This window comes from Quercus lobata, chromosome 11 (genome assembly GCF_001633185.2).
Source record: "Quercus lobata isolate SW786 chromosome 11, ValleyOak3.0 Primary Assembly, whole genome shotgun sequence".
Taxonomy (NCBI): Eukaryota; Viridiplantae; Streptophyta; class Magnoliopsida; order Fagales; family Fagaceae; genus Quercus; species Quercus lobata.
The window spans coordinates 50,655,639-50,676,598 of NC_044914.1; the positions used below are offsets into that span (position 1 = coordinate 50,655,639).

Sequence of the window (20,960 nt, forward strand, 5' to 3'; positions counted from 1 at the left end):
TTCCCATAGAAAGAGTCAAAAGACTCATCCTTACTCATTTTGAGCTCCTCAAACCGAGTGGTCAGCATTTGCAACTTGGTGTCTTTCACTTTCTTCGTGCCTTCATAGGTGGTTTCCAAAATCTCCCATGCTTCTTTGGCAACGGTAATGTGAGAAATCCTGTGAAATTCATCTGGAGACACACCACAGAAAATAGCATTGAGTGCTTTACTGTTAGCATTAGATGCAGCAAGTGCTGCCTTATCCCATATGGATTTGGCTGCCTCAGGTCTGGTCCAACCAATCTCAACAGCATTCCAAACAGATTCATCAATAGAACACAGAAAAGCTCTCATGCGAACCTTCCAAAAAGCATAATTACTACTATCAAAATATGGAGGTGCATTTAGGGATTGAGACCTATCCATCTCAAAAGGGAGTCAAGGATCACACAATGGTAATGAAACCAATAGCAGTGTACCCGCTCTGATACCAATTGAAAGTTCAAAAACGTGTATAAACACCCTTGAACGTTTAGACCCCCAAATTACCCCTTAACCAATTCAAGCAATATGTCAAACAACAAGTGTGCGGAAACTTAACATAAGCTATAATATGGAATTGGTTAAAAAACTATCTAAGCCAAAACAAAACACAATCCACAACAGATAATAAAAAGGCAAAGATAGAGAGGAAGGAAGATGCAAACACAAAGACAACACGCGATGTGTTATCGAAGAGGAAACCGAAGCCCTCGGCGTAAAACCTCTTCGCCGCCCTCCAAGCGGTAAACAATCCACTAGAAAATACAGTTGGGATACATGGACAGCAATAAACCCTCCAAGCCTAATCTACCCAGTGCACCTAAGCCCTCCAAGTTTCTTGCTCCAACGAGGTTGCGCCGAACCTTTTTCTTTTCTAGCTTCCCGGATTCCGCTACTAGACCGTAGCATCAACCAATGAAGATTGGTTCCTTCCTAATTACTTTCCAGAAATCCAAACAGCTGTCTCACAGTGATGATGATGGTGAAAACCAGGGTTTTGGTATAATGCCTCTCAAAGGATTTGACAAATGGTTATATGTAATGAGAGGAGGTAAGAAGAGACTCTAATATAGATGGGGGAATGCAATCTTGTTTTTCTTAGGGTTTCTCTCTCAAAATTCTCTCTGGAGCTCTCTCACAATCGTGGGTAAAAGGGGTATTTATATACTGAGTGGGAGAGATGTGAAATGTCAGGTTTTACAAAAGGGGGGATAGGCCAACTATAAGCTTATGAGGTTATGGGGCGTGTTTCTGGAGGGCATTTGGAGAGACCTAGTGCAAACTCCAATTGATAAAGGAGTTTAAGGGAACAAGGAGCTGGGATATAAACAGTCCTCAGAGAAATGAGAAAGTATGGACTCCGCCACCTGTGGGTTTCTTCAAAATAAATGTGGATGGGGCTGTTCCCTCTGTTGATGGCCATTCTGGAGTGGGTGTTGTAATTAGGAATTGGGAAAGAAGGGTGGTAGCAGCAAAATGTCTTCCTCTATTGGGTCGAATAGCTGTGGAGGAAACAGAAGCTATTGCTATGGAACAAGGAATGATTTTGGCAAAAAACATGGGCTTGGAGAGGACCATTTTTGAAGGGGACTCGTTGCAGACAATTCAAGCTATTGAGGCTAAGGAAGTGAGAAGTTTGATTGGCCACATTGTGAAAAGCTGTCTGCAATATCTTCCTAGCTTCCAGGAGGCAAGAATCAGACATATCAGTAGGGAGGGCAACAAAATAGCCCACGAACTTGCACAGCTTGCAAAACAATCTGCAGGAACAGGTCTGGATTTCAACTATACCTGGCTGGATTGAAGACATGGCGAGAGCTGAAGGAACAGTTTAAAATTTTGCCTTTGTTCGTGGTCTAAGTTGTTGCTTTTTCCTTTCTTTGTTATGCTCTGTTTTTTGTAGCTTGTACTCTGTTTTTCAGTGTATCTTCTTGACTGTTTATGAATGAAAGTTTCAGTTTGGTCTCAAAAAAATTAACGATCTTTCTCTCTCTCTTGAATTTCTAGTGGGTCTGTTATTCACAATTTTTTGTTTGTTTTTTTATTTATTTCTCTCAAATAAATTATTGGCCAAGCTGACACAATTCTTCTTTTAATTCTCAGTCTCAGAATCCACGATCTCGAGCACTTCTCATGCAGAAGTTGGACCGCAGTGGCTCTGGATCTAGGTTTTTCTCTTCCTAGTTTGTTGCGGTATATTGAAATTGACCTCTTTCTTCTTACATTTTCTTCCTTTCTTTTGAAGCGTTGCTGGTTCCGCTGGCACTCCAGTTTTCAATAGCACAGGCCTTACTTTACCAACAGTGCCTATTTTAGGAGCTTTACCTGCAGTATCTCCGATTACTCCCCTTGTTCCTGCTCTTGCTGGACATGGTGGTTCAGGTCTTCAAGTTCCCATTGCTACTTTGCCAACTGTTGATACAGTTGGTGTTCCAAGTGAATGTTTATTATTGAATGATATGTTTGATCCAAATGATGAGGTTGGTGGGGCATGCTTTTTTAAAGTAATTTTCCTTTCTTATTCCTGTTGCTGATAATGTTCAAAATGATATCCCCCTTTGCAGACAGAACCAGATTTTGAGTTGGACATCAAAGAAGATGTTCAAAATGTATGTTTGAAGTTTGGGAAATTGAAACATATATTTGTAGACAAGTAAGCTATTTTTTTGTGTGGACCTCCTCTTCCCCCCACCCCCCACCCCTTTTTTTTCCCATTCTTTCAAATATTCTTGATATATTTAGATAGAATCGAATACAGGAAAAGAATACATATGACTGAACCTAATTACTTTGTTGAGGCTCTATAACTAACCCCAAAATTTTGGGACTCTTTGTTGTTGTTGTTGTAGTATTTATGATTACAGGAACAGTGCTGGTTTTATGTATTTGCGATTTGAAAATACACAAGGTGCAGTTGCTGCACAACGTGCTCTCCATGGTAGATGGTTTGCTGGAAAGATTATTACCGCAACTTATATGGTAATTATAATTTCTCACTTCATTTTATTTTGTTTATTTTAATACGTAGTCCTTAATAGTAAAACTACAAGTAAATTCTACAAATGCATGCAGGTACCCCAGGCATACGAGGCTAAGTTCCCTGATAGCAAATAGGATTTATGGATTGTGGATGTGCAGTGAGAAGATGGCATTTGCATGTCTTTGATTTTTTCTTGGGGATTGGGGGGAAGAGAGAGAGAGAGAGAGAGAGAAGCTTTTGTATGATACGGTCCTTAGGTCTGGCATATGAATTGCCAATAGATAAAAGATTGTAAAAAGAGGTCAGATTTATCATCTAAGTTGTTATTGCCTTGTATGATACGGTCCTTATGGCTTTTGTATGGGCGTTGAGCTGTTATGCTAGACGTGTTCTTTTTTACCTTGCCTGTCATGGATTTAAGATAGGGTTTGCTGCTTATGGGCTTGGAGCCTGGCCTGAAATATTTTTCCTGTGCTATGTGCCTTGCTTGTACTTCTCAGACGAAGATCTTATTCAAGATCATGTTACCATCCGAACATAAAAAAGTAAGATTAGCTCCATGATGGGGGATACGTTAAAAACAACAATATCTGAGAGATAAGATTACTCCACATTGCTAGTACCAAATGGTAAAACAAAAAACGTTGTAATCAATTTATATGGTGAGTAATTGTTGAGGGTGTCAGTGGATTGTGGGCAAAACTCAAGTTGAAGGGTATGCTCCCTGCGTGTGACAATAGTTTGGAATTTTCATGAAAAAGAGAAATAATTTATGTCTTTTTTATAAGTAAATTGTGGCAAAACAAAATCAAATATTGACAAACTGAAATGAAAAAAACAAAATCAAAGGACTGAAACGAATAAAACTTAGAAAGTGAGTTTTATATTTTAGCATAATATTAATTTACAAAACGAATATTTTTCTTTAGATTGGTGAGTACATCTAATATTAATTGTCGATAATAAATTAAACAAAGGCATTTATTAATTCAAATGAGTCAAAATTAAACATAATAAAAAGAAATTTTGATTTACATAATTTTTTAATATTATAAAATGAAAATAGGGCAAATTACAGTGTCTAAATTGCATTCATAATCTGTGTCATCTGATGTGCTCTTTTACAGGAAAATGACCCTACAATTGAACATATTATCACTCCTCGTATAGCTCTTACTACTGTTGAATATTTGGCTTATGAATGTGGGAAGAATGTTCTTGTCATACTTACAGATATGAGTTCTTATGCTGTTGCTCTTCGTGAGGTAATGTTAAATCTTTACGCCTTAATTTGCACTGGGGCTGTGCCATATACTATAATTTATGAGAAAAAGAGAGGTCAATGTAAGGATGCATGAAGCTGCCTGTACATCCTTCAACATCTTTTTGTGGTTCTAATACTTGGAAATATATAATATATTTGTAAAATTTACATGGCTTCCTAGTATATTTGAAAGTCAAAACTTTTCTATTTGTCCAGAGTATTTTGAGTAGTCTGTAAGAGCCTCAAAAGTTTTCTAAAAGAATTTGCTTGACACAAACAACCGATTGCTACTGTGCAGGTCTTTGGTGCCTGTCAAGAAGTGCGGGGAAGGCATGGTATCCTGGGTATACGTATACTGATTTGGAAACAATTTACAAGTGTGCTGGAAGAATTGAAGGGCGAAAAGGCTTAAAACACGTTAACTGAGGAGCCAAGTTAGTAGGTGAATTAGTTATTTAGTGAGAAGTCACGTTAACTGATTTTTATTCTACATTTTACAAATGCTTAAAACACAATGGGGAATACTCACCTAAAAATAAAGAGGAAATTTTCAAATTCCAAAACTTAGTTCCAGCTACTAATAAGAGCCTTATGCCCAAATATGTCCATGAATTGGTCATCAAAGGTGAGGAACTTCAAAAGAATTATATTCAAGAAAATAAAATAACCTGCACATCAAAATAACAAAAAATTGATAGCACATTCTCTCTTGAAAAGAACATATGCAAGCTCCATCGTTTAACTGATCCTCAAATCTCAATAAACCCATTTATCTCACTTTTCCAACTTCAACAATCATACAAAACCCTCCAGATTTTAAATTATATGAAAATACAGTTTCTACCAAAAAAAAAGGTTTCTAGTTGCATCAAATACAAATAAGCCAAATAAATGAACTTTCTTGAGGATTCATCTTATCATTCACCAAGTATATTATGCACCCTACCCATGGGAAAGTTCTCATATTCGACAATTGAAGACATTCTTGAATGCTTACATGCATCGCAAATTATGTACCCGCTATTATGTTTATGAGGGGTCTTAAGGAAAATAAGAATCTCATAAGTTTGAGGAAGTAATAAGAGCCTTTACCTGCTTTTGGCACTTGCATTTGTTTAAGCAATAGATGAAACACCAAGTCTTGTGCCTCTGGCTTTGGATTTATTCAGCTCTTTGATTCATTCAAGTGGATCTGAGAAGCATTATAAGGAAGTATATACAAGGTTAGAATTTAATCTATGAAGCACGGGTGCGTTTCGGGACTCGGGTGCGGGTGCGGGTATGGGTGCGGAACTCGGCAATTTTTGAAAAAGGTGGGTGCGGGTGCGGCGGGACTCGGCGATTAAAAAATTATTAAAAATATTTTTAATATATTACTTAGCATGCTATTTTATATAATAATAATAGAAAACTCATATTATAATAATAATAATATTAATAATAATAGTATAGAAATAATAATAATAAAATAAATAGATAATAATAAGTAAAACAAAAAAAACAAAAAAAGAAGGAGGCTCTCACGTGTAGCTTCCCATTAAAAAAGAAAAAAAAAGAAAAAAAAAAAAGAAAAGAAAGGAAGATGTGGCTCTCACGTTTGGTCAGAAAGGCACAAAAAACAAAGAGGAGTTTTTGTACTTACCAAAAAAAGAGAAACAGAAGTTACAGAACACTTCAAAAAAAAAAAATGAAAACAGAGAACAACTCAGTAGAACACAAAGACGCAAAGATCCAGTCCAGTCCAGAAGGTTTTTTTTTTTTCCTTACCGACCGATTTCATTTTTCCGGCCGAAACACGCCAATATTCTGCCGATACGATCCGAATCGGCGCAAATCCATCCGATTCGGCACGAATCGGTGTGCGTCGGAGCCGAATCAGCGAGAGTCGGCGCCGATTTGAGCCGCGTCGATGCGAGTCGGGAAATCCACGTGGCACAACGCAACACGGACGCGCGGTCTGCGGCGTCCCTCCCGCGTCCCGCCGCGTCGGACGCGGGTGCGCTGGGTCCGGAGCCGCGTCCATGCATCTCAGAATTTAATTCTAATTTTAATATATAACAGTTCATTTAACTCTTAAGAGACTAAATTTAATATTAAATTTTGGACCCACCATGTGTCACTTCAATCACCCTACCAACAAAATAAGAACCAAAAAAAAGAAAAGAAAAAGAAGTATCAGTTGCAAGTTTTACCCCATTTACAATAGCATCTTGAAACAGCAGAGGCTGGTAGACTCAGATGTATTCGATGTTAATGCAGATTATGGGTTCAAACAACATGAAAATCTGTTATTGCTTTCTTCCATTGGGATTTATTGCTTGATGAGGGATGATGCAGAGTGATTCAACAATTGTCCCAATAACATATTATTGGCTATGTTATAACTAATGCAAGAAAAAATAAATAAAATATGAAGATTTATTGAAATAGATACAATAAGCTAAAAAGGACACTTTGTATTAGAATTAACCAATTGAAAATTTTCGAAGCAAGTCATCTACCCACATAATACAATGGATATTTTTCTCTCATAAGGTTTGTGTCAAAGCCAGCAATAATAACTCATGTAATTCTCAATAGACCAACTGCTCATGCAAATTCTTAAAACACAAAAACTTGACTTAAAAGGGACTTAACAATTTTAAATTAGATGGTGTTCTAACATATTGAAAATTTAAGGTTTTCTTTGTCTCCTAAAGCATCAATCCAAACCTCACAACTCAAGTATAACAAACACAATAGTCAAAGGATCCTAGAAATACACTTTCAAAGCCCTAATGTCACAAAAATCTTATAGTCAAGTATTTTGACAGACAAGTTGCAGGCAATTTCTAAGAGGTCAATCCAAAGACCAATGCTATTTAATCTAAGGGCTTGATAAGACGTAATGAAACTACCAATGGTCAACGCTATTAATTTCAAAACTGTAACAGTTGTTAGTTCCAAAAGAGAAAAAATAAAAATATAAAAACAGTAAACAAAATAATCCCAACAAATTTCCTGAATAATCATTCAGAAAACAATCCAATGGAAATTTTCAAATAGAACAGTTGACATAGGGAAAAAAATTAGGGAAGAAGAAGAGGCATGAAATGGACCTCAAGGTCATGGAAGACTGTTTGATGTCCAAGTTGGTGCGGTCATTGATTCTGCCATAGGAAAACAAATGTCAAAAAGAATGCCTACAATCTGCTTCTTAAGGACTCTCACTGCCTTTCCACAAATCCTTTCAGACATAATCATGTCCATAGAGGGGTTTGGAATCTGATTTGGAGAGTAAAAGTCCCCCGAGAATCTGCAACTTTATGCGGAAGCTTATGCATGATGGCCTCCCCACTCTCCTAAGTCTAAAAAATAGAGGAATACCAACCCAAAGCACCTACCCCCTATGTAATGATGAAGATGAAGCCACAACTCACCTATTTCTGTCTTGCCCTTTTGCTAGAGCTTGCTGGCATGGATCTCCGTTAGCTGTTCATACCTGATCTAGCCAATGTCTCAAGGTAGCAATGGGTTGGGAATTTATTAGGCAGACATAAAAAACTGGAGGCTTAGTCAATGATTTATCTTCAAGCCATTTTCACTACATTTTGGACAATCTGGAACCACAGAAACACTGTGGTTCATGAAGGCAAACAATAGTGAGAAGTCACATTAACTGATTTTTATTCTACATTATTTTACAAATGCTTAAAACACAATGGGGAATATTTACTTAAAAATTGTTGCAATAATATCGAAGTTATTATAATAGTTTATGCGAGGTGTTGCAATAAAATTTGAGGTAATAAGTTTGTGCTACAAAAAATTTTTGTTACAATAAACCTTAAATATTTTAATGAAAATTTTGATGTAATAATATATTTGCTATTGCAATAAACAATTTATTACTTCGAATATCTTGTAGCAATAGGCTATTATTTCATGAAATTTATTACAATAAATTGTAAAGAATTGACAAAAATAATTTGGGTTCAAATTACTGCAACAGTATATTTATTGTAATAGTTATTTTTTTTCATATTTTTTCTTACAATATATTGTAAAATAATTGGAATTAGATCATTGTAATAATATATTCATTGCAGTTTCATATTTGTCATTGCAATAGATTGTAAAATAATTGATATTTAGTTATTGCAATGTTAAATTTGTTGCAATAAGCCATCTCTTTGAAATTTCTATTATAATATATCGCAAAATATATAATTGGTATCAAGTTATTACAATGTCGCAACTCATTTGAATACTAAATGTTACAAACCCATGGGTAAAATTCACTCTTGAAAACCGGCTTACAAGAGGAGGGTGCCTAAGAACTTATAAACATATGATTAAGTTTACACTTAACCAATGTGAGACACTAGGATCATAACAAGTGCACAGCTAAAATAGTCGTGCACGGTAGTTGTGGAGCCAAAAAACATAGCTTCGGCTCCACCATTGTAGGGCACATTTTGGTATTTGGTGGAGGTAAAAATAGCAATATAATTATTTAGCATCATCAATATGGACGCTCTAAAAATATATTTTAACATACTTTTAAACTAAATAATTTTTAGCAAAAGGCTGAGGCAGGTTCGCTAGCTGTATATCCTTCTTCCATGAAATTTCCTTGGCGCAATTATTCGATCTAGCACTAGCAGTGCCATGCTTTTTCTCTTCCTTGTTTTTTCTCTGGAAAGTAAAGACTAGAAACAATAATTTTTTGATCATGCGCAATGCAGTACAAACAATAATTTAATGACCTGTTTGGAAGTTTAGAGAGGGAAGTGAGTAGAAGGGAGTAGAGGGGAGGAGAGTAGTGGAGAGGAGAGTAGAGGGGAATGGTTATCCTTCGCCTTGTTTGGATGTTTTTAAAATTAGTAAGGGAAAAGAGAGTAATTAACCCTTTCTCTTATTTGGATGTTTTAAAAATTAGGATGGAAAGGAAAGGAAATAATTTAAATAAACAAATTTATAACCCTTATTTGAAAATGGACTTACAACATTGGTCTATGATTAATTTGTTAGATTAAATAATTATTTAATCAATATTCTCATTTCATCAAATACCACTAATAATAGTATAAAACTACTATTAACTATTATAAAATAATTTTTTTATCTAAAAAAAAAATTATAACAAAAATAAAAATAAATTTTCTTTATTTATGGGAAATTTTCAAGAAGCTTCACATAGGAAGCAACCTCAACCCGAACTGATCAACAGCTGATTTTTGTGCAGAGTTCCGGCGTCGAACCTCTGACGAGTCCTTAGGCTTCGTCGCCGGCAACTCATCTTCATCCTCATCCACTAAAAACCCTAGCTCTGCTCTAGGTCTAGAGACCAGCTTCATCAACTATTAATTGCTAAGCAAACGGTGAGTCAGTGAGCGAGTAAAGGAGTGAGGGAATGAGTGAGTGACTCGCCAGGGAGCTAGAGATTGATGAAAGAAGACATCATATCGGGGCGAGAGTAGCGGGCGACATCGTCGCTCTCACCACCATTCCCTGCGCCTTCTTTTCTTTTTGGTATTTTTCTCGAGAAACAAACAGAGCGATGTAGAGAGGAGTGTAGTGTAAATGTTGTTAGATCAGGGGGTTGTTTAGCTTCAGTGTCAGGGAAATAGTGAGATTCAATTTTTTTTTTCATTCACCTTAAATTTTCTCAGAAAACAAACAAAGATTATTTGTATAATCAGTTTGTAATTTTGTTAATTTAGAAAGGGTAAATTAAGGAATTCATTTGATCAATAATTTATCTACTCTATTCTCCGTCCAAATCTCTCCAATTTGGGGGAATCAAAAATAAGGGGTTAGAGGTAGTTGAAACCCCTCCAAACCCCTCCCCCTCCTTTAAAAAACTTCCAAATAAAGTAATTGAATTACTCTCCCTCCCTTTACTCTACTCTACCTCCTTTTTTAAACTTCCAAACAGGCCATAAGTTTTCCAAAAGATAGAGGGCCCATACAAACAATAATGCATGTTGGAAGGAACATCCTAAATTATTTCCATAGTTCTATTACATATTTTTTATTTTTTTATTTCACAAAAAAACTCACGTATTAATAATTTTAATTTTTTTACAAAATGCTCACTTCATTTTAAGTTTTTAACCCCCCGTAATATAAAAATACACAATTTTACAATTTTGATTACTTTACCCTATTTCCATCACTTTAACTCTAGGATTGATTTCTACCTCAATATGCATAATAAGGCAGTGCGTGTACTTAGATTTCCATCAAATTCTCATAAAGAGAAAGAAAGTGCCAAGAAGAGGAGGGAGAGACAACAGCAGGAGCAAGAGCTTGCCAGCTTGCAAAGCACACTGCCGAGGAGGATGATAGTGAGTTTTGATTGCACAGTAATATGCAAAAGGCACTTTAATGCTTTATGCAATGTTTTCCATCAAGTTTTCATTTACTGGTTTTTTGACCATTATTGGACTTTTTGTTTAATTTATTTTATGTCTTAGGTTCATTGCTTAAAATCTAAATGACTTCTCTTTCACCATATTGAAGTATATTCTGAAATTTCATCTGTTCTCGAGTAATTTTTTTTTTTTGTGTTGATGGCGGTTACAAAGTGAATGTTCTACATTTTCTAAAGGCAGAAAACGAACACTTATTGCTTTACCCTTCCTAGAGTGGGTTGGACCAGTTGGTTGGTCAATGCCTGTAATTTGCAAATTGGTGATTGTTATAATGCTCTTATGTATTTCATGGTATATAGTCCTTTGTTTAAAATTCTTTGCTGGGAGGACATTTGAAGTGTTTTAAATCAAAGTTGGTCCTCAGAAGGGTTGGTTTAGTCGAATTTGAGATGACTAATCTTCTGAACATGCTAGAGATTTTTATTTTATTTTTTATTTTTAATTCCGCTTGATTTTCATTATGCATTCCACTTCCACTTATATAAATAGAGTACAATGAGATAACCTCATTAACAATCGAATGTCCTAGGAGGTATACAGTCTCTCTTTCACTTTTTGTGAGCGTGTCTCCCAATAATGAAGAGAATAGAGAATAATTATATTTTAAGTATTGGACATATGCATTTTCCCTTTCACTTTTGGTGTGTGTGTCCCACAAAGAATGGAGAAAGTTCCTATTTGATAAGAGTATTTAAATATAGTTTTATGTTTTGAAATTCATAAAATAGTGGGTCCTACACTTCAATCTATTGTTTGACTAATGTTCTCTAAAATTCTAAATACAGTTTTCAAAAACTTGTTTCCTATTTTCCTTATTCAAAATAGGATTTTGAAAATGGTTGAGAGGATATTTTTAGGGTATAGAAAATGTTTTTATTGACATAGTTATAAATAAATTGAAAACAGTGGACCTCACATATTTGTCCACACTTCTATCTTTTAAATTAATAAGTTTATCTTTATGAAAAAAGAATTCTTACACTTCAAATTTGAAACTTATCATTATAAAAATAAAATAAAATAAGTGATATAAAAATTTTATACATTACTTTTTGTAGATTTTTTTCTTTTTTTAAATCTGAAAAATAGACTTTTTTTTGTTTTTAATATTTTATAAATTGTTCTTAAAAGTGGGAGTCAAACACATATAATATAAAATTACCATCTAAAAACTAGTTTCAATTTCAATTTTTTGAAAATTACTTTTATACTATTTTGAAAATAAAATCAAAAATCCTCCTTACAACCCTTATTTGTTTATTTATATTTTAAACCTGCCCTTGAAGCCTGAAGTGTGTGGGTTGTACTCTCCTTATTTTTTTTATTTTTTTTTTTTATGGTCAAAAAAGGGGGTTGGGCTACCATTATGAATTTGTGACTATAGAGACACCCTCCGTTAGCGAATGTTAGATCGAGCGTAACAAGCTACTATGGTTGTGAGTGAATGCAACCTTCACCCTAATACCATGAGAGAGCTAATAAATCAAGAGTTTGGTGCAAAAGGCATCTCCACTTTCCGCTAGGGTTCAAAGTTCAAACTTCAAACATAGGACCCCAAGAAAGGGAACGTGTGGGTTGTACTTAGAGGTACAATAAGTTCAATGATGCTATTTAATCAAATTCGAAAGAATCAAAACAATGCAAACCCTCGTCCTCTGATCATAGACAAAAAACAAAGTTAAAAAAGTTGACATTTTTAACAAATACTAGTTAGGACAACATGTGCAAGGCACATGCTGGCCATGGAAAAAAAAAAGTAATGAGTAGGATCAATTTTAAATTTTATTTGTATCATAAAATAAAAAGAGACATTAATTTTAAGAATTTTGATAATTATGTTATAAAAAATTAATTTTATTCGTATAAAATTGTTACGGATCCCAGTCTAATATTTTATTTTGACCTATAACTTATACCTCAATAGTGGTGAATATATTGTAATAACAACAATATGTCACGACATTTTTAGTTGTGCTAGATCTCGGTATGATATTTTATTATTTTATTTTATTTTGACCCATAAGGAATTGACACATGCGTCACAATATTTTCACAATATCTCTATGTATACATTGTAATTAATTACAATGTAAATTTATATTGTAGACACAAAAAAATTGGCAAATTTTGTACACATTTACAAAATTGTACAATATTTACCATTTTTTGTGCAAATGTGTATAATATTAACCACTTTTGTGTATTTACAATGTAAACTTGCATTGCAAGTACAAAGTAAACATATAAAGATCTTAAAAACAAAAAAACAAAAAACAAAAACAAAGCTTAAACCGACTGGCATACTTGGAAGGAAGAGAAAAAAAAAAAAAAAAAAAAAGGAAAAAAAAAAAAGAAAACAAAAAGTGCACCTTACTAATTGAATAAACCAAAAAAACATTATTCATAAACCTTTGGCTCTTTTTATATAGTTAATAGAAATAGATATGCCAGCTTACATAATATTTAAAAGGAAAAAAAAAAAAAAAAAAAAAACTTTAGGCATTGTATAAATTAATGTTAAAATGTTGTGGACTTAGCATTTTTTTTATTTGATCTATAAAAAACTGAGATCTTAACAATTGTGAAAATATTGTGATAACAATAAGTGTTGTAACATTTTTTATAATAATATATATACCAGCTTACATAGATATCTAAAAGGAAAAAAAAAAAAAGCATAAACCGATTACTAAAAAAAAAAAACTTTAGGCATTATAGTTATAGTTCCAGTTGAATAAAGCAAAAGTACTGCACAATAAATGTTGTAACATTTTCTTAAAACATTTATTTTTAGTTGTGGTTGGTTACAGTCTCATATTTTATTATTTAAAAGAAAAAAAAAAACACAAACCGATTACTAGGGAAAAAAAAAACTTTCGGCAGTGCCAATTACCGTACTAAACCAAAAGCACCGTAGCTACAGTGCATAAACGCATTCCTGATAAAGCAAAAGCACTATACAATAAGTGTTGTAACATTTTTTCAAAACATTTATTTTTAGTTTTGGTTGGTCATAGTTTAATACTTTATTATTTTATTTCAACTTGTAAAAAATTGACATGTTAATAATTGTGAAAATATTATGAAATTTGTTGTGTCAGTATAAGAATGTATATACCAGCTTACATAAATATTGAAAAAAAAAAAAAAAAAATCTTTAGATACTGTATCTACAGTACCGCTTGACAGTGCCGCATGGTGCTCACGAAACTAAAAAGTTACTGTTTCCGCTACAGTACTTGCACAGTATAAATACACTGGATGCACAGTAACAAAGTACTGTAGCGGCATAGCGGCTTTTATATATAAGATTTCTGCTTTGGTCGCTCAGCAGCCTTTTCCTCATCATCTTGTTGGTTTTAGTCGGTGACTCCTTCCAACCTCTTTGGCTTTCTGGGTCTCAGCCTAGCAATGTCTCAAACACGGGAACCTCCTCCTCGCCGGATCCTCCGACAAAACAAGAACCATCTCCCACACGACATCGTACTCAACATCTTGGCAAGGCTGCCTGTCAAATCAGTCCAAAGATTCAGGTGCGTCTCCAAAACCTGGGACTCCTCTATCGCCACTCCTAATTTCATCTCCAACCACCTTTTTTTATCACAAAAACAACAACAACAACTTAGCTTATCTCATAAGCTTTCCTCCAATCTTTATCGGTGGTTACGACCACGCATTTAATAGGATTTCCGAGTACCCAATTCCCTTTGCTTTTCTTGTATCTTATGCCCCATCAGCTGGTTCATGCAACGGCCTGGTGTGTCTCTATCAATTTAGAAACGCTTCCACTAATGCTGATCCTATATATTTGTGGAACCCCAGCATTAGAAAATTTAAGAGGTTGCCTGATTTTTCCTTAACACATTGTCATCGGGTTTCTACTCGATTTGCTTATCAGTCTGAGACCAATGACTACAAGGTTGTCAATATCTATAAAATGCCTGCACCCAACCACCACCATGGGGTTGAGGTTGAGGCTGAGGTTTACACATTAAGCTCTAACTCTTGGAGAAAGATTGGAATCCCAGTGACAAACTTTTTTTTGTCCTTCCCCTTCATCAATACCACTTCCACATTTGTTAGTGGGGCTTTGCATTGGTTGGGATACATTTCTGAAGCCGCATTTCCTTACGTGATTTTGTCATTTGATGTCAATAATGATAAATTTGGAGAGATAGCACTTCCTGATGTACAACAACTGCTACCAAATTATCTGATGGTGTTCAAGGGGAAACTGGCCTTCATTACATTGGGTTACCGCCACATCAGTGGCGTCATCAACTATGAATACAGAGACTTTATGAATTCTCATCGTAATTCATGCTTCATATGGGTGATGAGGGAGTATGGTGTGCACGAATCATGGAGTAAACTTTTTTTTGTCAAGTTTGAAAATGTTAACTTTGTACAGTTCTTTGGTTGCACCAGTCTCGGCGAACTGCTAGTTATAAAGAATGGAGTTTATCCCGAATCCAACGCTGAACGGAGACGCACGGTGATTGTTTTGCTTGACCTTGAAACTTTACATGAGAAGGATCTTGGTTTCCAGATTGCTCCACATATGGCTCATTCTTTCATGGAAAGCCTTGTGTTACTTGATGGAGCAACTGAGCTATCTGGATAAGAAGTGAAATCATTAGTGATAATCATAGGATTTTGTTATGTAATTGTGATACAAATGAGACAGTTATCATGTTGTTCCCTTTGGTATCATTTTGTTTTGAGGTAGGCAAAAAAGTATTGATGTAATGTAGGTGAATTTTATTTTTGATTTGTATCAAACCTTAATGATTCTTAGGAATCTCATATTATGTCTCATATGTGTGCTGTGATCTGGTGTTGTCTAAATCCTAGAGCTACTGCTGTGTGCTTTGATCTGGTGCTGCCTGAGCCTATGAGCTGCTCTGGTGCTATGTTAAGTAGTGAATGTGTAAGAAAAGCTTGCTTGCTTGTATGAACTAATTCAAGACCAGTTGTAATTACTTAGGCATGTGTATGCTGATAAGGGCAGTATTATGCTAGCTTAATAGTGTAGCAGAATTTAGAGCATGTGCTCAGTTGTTGGAGCATGTGACTAATTGGTAGGTTGTTAGAGGTAGTTATGCCAGCTGGCCAAAGGAGTTACTAGATCAGCTAGGTAGTTTATCTACTGGTCAGGATGGTACATGTACAAATAGGTATTTGGCCTTGTAAGGAGATCATGTAGAAATTAACCAACAATTTTGTTTCCTGTTCTCTCTTCCCCCTCTCAATTCTTGGTGGTCAGTCATATCCTTCAATGTTTCAATCAACCCTTAAACACTACCTGCCACCAAAGCTCTTAGCAATGCCTGTGGCAATTTCATGAAAGAATTATGACATTTTACTTGTAACTTTTTGTGTGCCTCTCTGATGGTGTTATAACTTGTAAACAATTGGATTAAAGACCTTATTTATATCCAACCAAATAAAATAAAAACAGAGAAAAAGAGAGCGAAAAGAAGAAGCTCTAAGGTGAGAATGTCGGGATTAGATTAGAGATCTTGCTACAATCCAAACAAAATAAAATTAAAATGGAACAAAAAAGAGGGAAGAAAAGAAGCCCTAAGATGAGAATGTTAAAATTGTGATGTGGAAGTTCTTATTTGGCGAGCATAGGCCCAGCAAATGTCTTGTGCTTGGTTCCTTGATCAGAATGATATATATCTTGCTAGAGGCTGCTGTGCATTTGCCATGCAATTTTTATGACAAAAAGCTCATTCAACTGACAGATAAACATTTCCAAGAAAATTGAGCTTGTGATATTACTTCTCATGGGGATATCATTCCTGTGACAGGAAGATTGAGATAACAGATGGTGCAGGAAACACTTCTTAATCTACTACTTTGCAAATACCTTCATTACAACTTATATGATCAGGCAGAGAAGCTTAGGTCAAAGGCACCTCAGTTTGAAGCCCATTCAAAACAGCAGGTAACTCTTAATTGTTTTTAGTACAAAGCTATATGCCCATTACACTTTGTGGCCACTGAAATATAGGATATGGTTCAGATTTCTGCGGGAGGCCAAGTTGCGTATCTGCAACTTTATATTAACTTTTTAGGGTTCAGTCCAGTTATAGTTATAATTATTGCAAAAGGTTGAACAATTAAGCCAGAGATAATAAACATGACATGACAGCTTATCGAAGACATCTTTTAATGGCATTCTTCTCAACTCTGCACAGTAATATCAACCTCTAAAAACCATTATATATTCCAATAATTGTTTATAATTTTATACATCTCTAATTTTTTTTTTTTTTTTGGGTTTTGGGTTTTTGCATTATAATCTAAATTTTGTTGGCTGATGTTGAATTTGTGGAAATCTGGGGTTTTTTTTTTTTTTTTTTTCTCAAATATTGGTAATTGCATTTTAAAATTTAGATTTTGCTGTGGTTTTGTGAAATTGGTGTTTTCTAAGACAATGAACTTAGCCACAAAGTAGAAATGGACTTTCTGAAATTGGTGGCCTGGGATTTGATTGCTTTGCTTATATATTGGGAATTGCGTGTTGAAGTTTAGATTTTGATGTGATTTTATGAAATTTGCGTTTCTAAAACAATGAACTTAGCCACAATGTACAAAAAAAAGGTCTTGCACTGCACCTTTTTGTGGCTGCCCGTGTACTTGGATGCACACCCTAAGAATTGAGTCAGGTAAATTTTATTTATTTAATTTTTTGATAAGTGAGTTGGATCAGATAAATTTGTAATTGATAGATCATATGTGTCTATATTACCGGTGTCTTATACGTGGATATTGGTATGATGCAGGAGCCCATTCAAAAGAAGCTTCTGTCAAAGGCACCTCGATTTGGAGCCCATTCAAAACAGCAGGTAACTCTAAATTGTTTTTACTACAAAGCTGCCTAGAGCCTTGTAGCTCCATTGGCACCTCCCCATGCACAAAGTGCTTGGGGGTACAAGGGGGAAGGCGTTCAAGCTACGGGGGTTAACTGTATATTATAACTATCTCAAAAAAAATTCTTTTTTTACTAAAAAGCTATATGCCCATTACACCTTGGGGTCACTGACATGTAGGATATGGTTTAGATTTCTGTGGAAGGCCAAGTTGCATATCTGCAACTGTAATATTTAAGCTGCGTTTGGATTGGGCTGATTGCGTTTGCGTCTGCATTTTGTCTGCGTCTGCATTTTGTTTGTTTGTTTTTTTTTTTTTTTTTTTTTTTACACGCGTTTTTGAGATTGTGGCTACTGTTCATGTACTGTTCAATGAACAGTAGCCGCAAAGTTTGACTTTTCAAACTTTTTTGGGCCAATCAGTGCACATCATATATTGTTCATAGACCCACAAATTTCACTTTTCAGAAACTTTTTTATTAAAAATAGGTCTCACGGTACTATTTACACATTTAAAAATTATTTTGCTACAGTATTTTTTAGTTTTCAGTTTCAGTTTTCAGTTTTCAGCTGTATCCAAACGGACCCTTAGTTTTTAGGGCTCAGTCCTGTGATAGTATAATTACTGCAAAAGGTTGAACAATTATGCCAGAGATAATAACATGACATGACATAGCTTATCTTTTAATGGCATTCTTGTCAACCTTTTGTCCCTTCCTCATGCTTGCTCCCTAGCAATTCCATTGCTAGTCTTTACTAAATATATTGTTATCTATGTTTGCTTTAAATTATATATGATTTGTAAACTTTTAAAGAAATGGAAAATGTCAGTGAAAATTTAGTTCATGTCAAAGAAAACATAGATGGACAGGATCCAATTGCCGTAGAAAAATTAGAGATAATAGTGAAGGAGCTATTTTTCTTTCTTTTTTGGGTGGAGGGATGGAAGGGTTTCTTATTTTTGAAACTCACTGATGGGGCAGTAAACGTGGCTTCTATTTTAAATTGTTTCACTTTTATAAGCTGCACATTCTGAAACAAGTTCTCTGTTGCAGTTCTGCTGCTACCTTTTCAACCTAGGAAAGATTAGGACAATTCAGTTGGAGCATACAGATGCAAAGAATCCCTTCTGCAGCTGCTCAGAAAGCCCCTGTTGCTGCATTTGGTTTTCAAGTTCAATGTAACAAGTGGGCAATCATTGTTTGCTTACTGCTAGTAGAAGTTCCTGAAAGGACCATTTTTATGCAGAATGGCATGGATCAGGCTTTGAGACCATCCTTTGAATTGACAAATGTAGGTCTTGGTTCCCAGTACTTTAGTTGTTCATTTTAGTTTTTCCATATAATATAGGGCTGTCAGCAGGTTGGACTAAGTGCAGAATGCAGATACAATGACATCCAAGTTCTATTAATATATACCTAAATCCAAGTTTAAAAATGATACTATAACTTTTCATATTTACATAAGGTTGTGTCTCTTTGAAAAGTTCAAAAAGTTTTAAGGATAATTCTAGAAAATTTATGCTTTTGAGTCAAATAGACAAAGCAGTGAATGATGATCCCTTAAAAGTTGAAGATGGGAAACTAATATGGGTCAGGAACATTTGAGTTCATATTATCAGATATTATTTTTCATGATAATATTTATCTGATTCCAAATCAATTCAGATCCTTAACCAACCCATTGCTAGCATAGGATTTTTTTAATCGGTACCCATCGATAGCACAGTAGAGAACAAGGTTAGAGAATTGTAATTTTATGATTGTCTTCTCTTAGCTTTAAAAGTAGGACTTTAAAAAGAAAATGTTCTGAGAAAACTCTTTCATGTTTTTATAGTCCAGATAGTAAGCTATATTATAAATGTAGATCACATGCCATGCAGAATGTGGCTAAACTGAGACTACAGTTTTTCACATGTCAATTTACTTTGATAATTACTAGCATGACACCTGGCAAATGACTCTGTGAGGCCTGAAATATGGCCACTCGGGATTCTACTCTCTAGTTAGGCTCATGAGCTTTTGCTGTCAATATTGACAAAGACAACGTGTTTTTAGGTGGTACAGATTGGTGATCTGGAGCTCTTCAGGCATGTTGCTGAGAAGTTTTCTAGTACTTTCAATTCAGACCAGACCCATAATTTGATTGTTAGGCTGTGGCACAATGTCTTAAGGACTGGGCTTCACATCATCAGTATATCTTATTCCCGTATCGCTCTGACTGATGTTGCAAAGCTGAGACTGGACTCTGCAAACCTTGTCGCTGATGCTGAGAGTATTGTATCAAAGGCAATTCAAGATGGTGCAATTGATGCCACAATAGATCATGCAAATGGATGGATGGTATCATCAAAGGAGACTGGGGACGTCTGCTCTACAAATGAACCTCAAATTTGCATTTTTTTAACTCGAGGATTGCTTTCTGCCTCAATATGCATAATGAGGCTGTGTGTGCACTCAGATTTCCACCAAATTCTCATAAAGAGAAAGTGCTGAGAAGAGGAGGGAGAGACAACAGCAGGAACAAGAGCTTGCAAAGCACATTGCTGAGGGGGATGACAGTGAGTTTTGATTGCACAGTAATATGCAAGAGGCACTTTAATGCTTTGTGCAATGTTTTCCATCAAGCTTTCATCTCTTTGAAATTCCCTGGAAACATGTTTTCATTTACTGGTTTTTTGACCATTTTGGACCTTTCATTTAATTTATTTTATGTCTTAAGTTCATTGAATAAAATCTGACTGACTTATCTTTCACCATATTGATGTATTTTCTGAAATTTCATCTGTTCAGTATTGTGTTGTTGATGGCGATTACAAAGTGAATGTTCTACATATTCTCAAGGCGGAAAAGGAGCACTTATTGCTTTACCCTTCCTAGTGTGGGTTGGTTGTTCAATGACTGTGTAATTAGCAAATTGGTGATTGATATATTGCTGGTATGTATTTCATGGTATATGGTCCTTGGTTTAAAACTCTTTGCTGGGAGCACATTTGAAGTGTTTTATATCAAAGTTGCTTCACTACTGCATTGTTTGGTCCTGAATTTTTTTAAAGAATAATGGAAGGGTTGTGTAGTTGAATTTGAGATTATTAATCTTCTGAAAATGAGAGAGACTTTTATTTTGCTTGATTCTCATTATGCGTTCCTCTTAAATAAATAGACCACGATGAGATAACCTCATCACCAACTAATGTGATTGAACTTCAAATTATTAAACTGTTAAGGAACTAAACCGACAAGCTTGGCTTTGTTGTCTCACACTGCTCCTATTGCTTGTGTGAATGCTGCAATGTCTTGAGCTGCATCGGTCATAACATGCATATAGAAGTATACAACCAATCAAATGTCCTGGGAGTTAAGAGTATTGTATTACATGTATCGGTAATTTACC

The 20,960-nt window shown here is 35.0% G+C and overlaps 3 protein-coding genes and 1 pseudogene across 3 annotated transcripts; all 4 read left to right on the forward strand.

Annotated features, from left to right (window-relative positions):
- Window positions 1–1,051: 1,051 nt before the first annotated feature.
- On the forward strand, window positions 1,052–1,827 carry LOC115967082. The gene is made up of 2 exons (XM_031086166.1): window positions 1,052–1,074; window positions 1,356–1,827. The coding sequence occupies exons 1-2, from the start codon at window positions 1,052–1,054 to the stop codon at window positions 1,825–1,827; spliced, it is 495 nt and encodes a 164-aa protein (XP_030942026.1).
- Window positions 1,828–2,132: 305 nt separating this feature from the next.
- LOC115969127 (RNA-binding protein 39-like) lies at window positions 2,133–3,369 on the forward strand. Its single transcript, XM_031088698.1, has 5 exons — window positions 2,133–2,191; window positions 2,269–2,503; window positions 2,588–2,676; window positions 2,873–3,002; window positions 3,096–3,369. The coding sequence occupies exons 1-5, from the start codon at window positions 2,157–2,159 to the stop codon at window positions 3,135–3,137; spliced, it is 531 nt and encodes a 176-aa protein (XP_030944558.1). The 5' UTR covers window positions 2,133–2,156; the 3' UTR covers window positions 3,138–3,369.
- LOC115967083 (F-box protein At3g07870-like) lies at window positions 3,353–16,467 on the forward strand. The gene is made up of 3 exons (XM_031086167.1): window positions 3,353–3,526; window positions 4,131–4,268; window positions 14,096–16,467. The coding sequence occupies exons 1-3, from the start codon at window positions 3,353–3,355 to the stop codon at window positions 15,308–15,310; spliced, it is 1,527 nt and encodes a 508-aa protein (XP_030942027.1). The 3' UTR covers window positions 15,311–16,467.
- Window positions 14,134–20,627, forward strand: LOC115968437 (annotated as a pseudogene).
- Window positions 20,628–20,960: the final 333 nt, after the last annotated feature.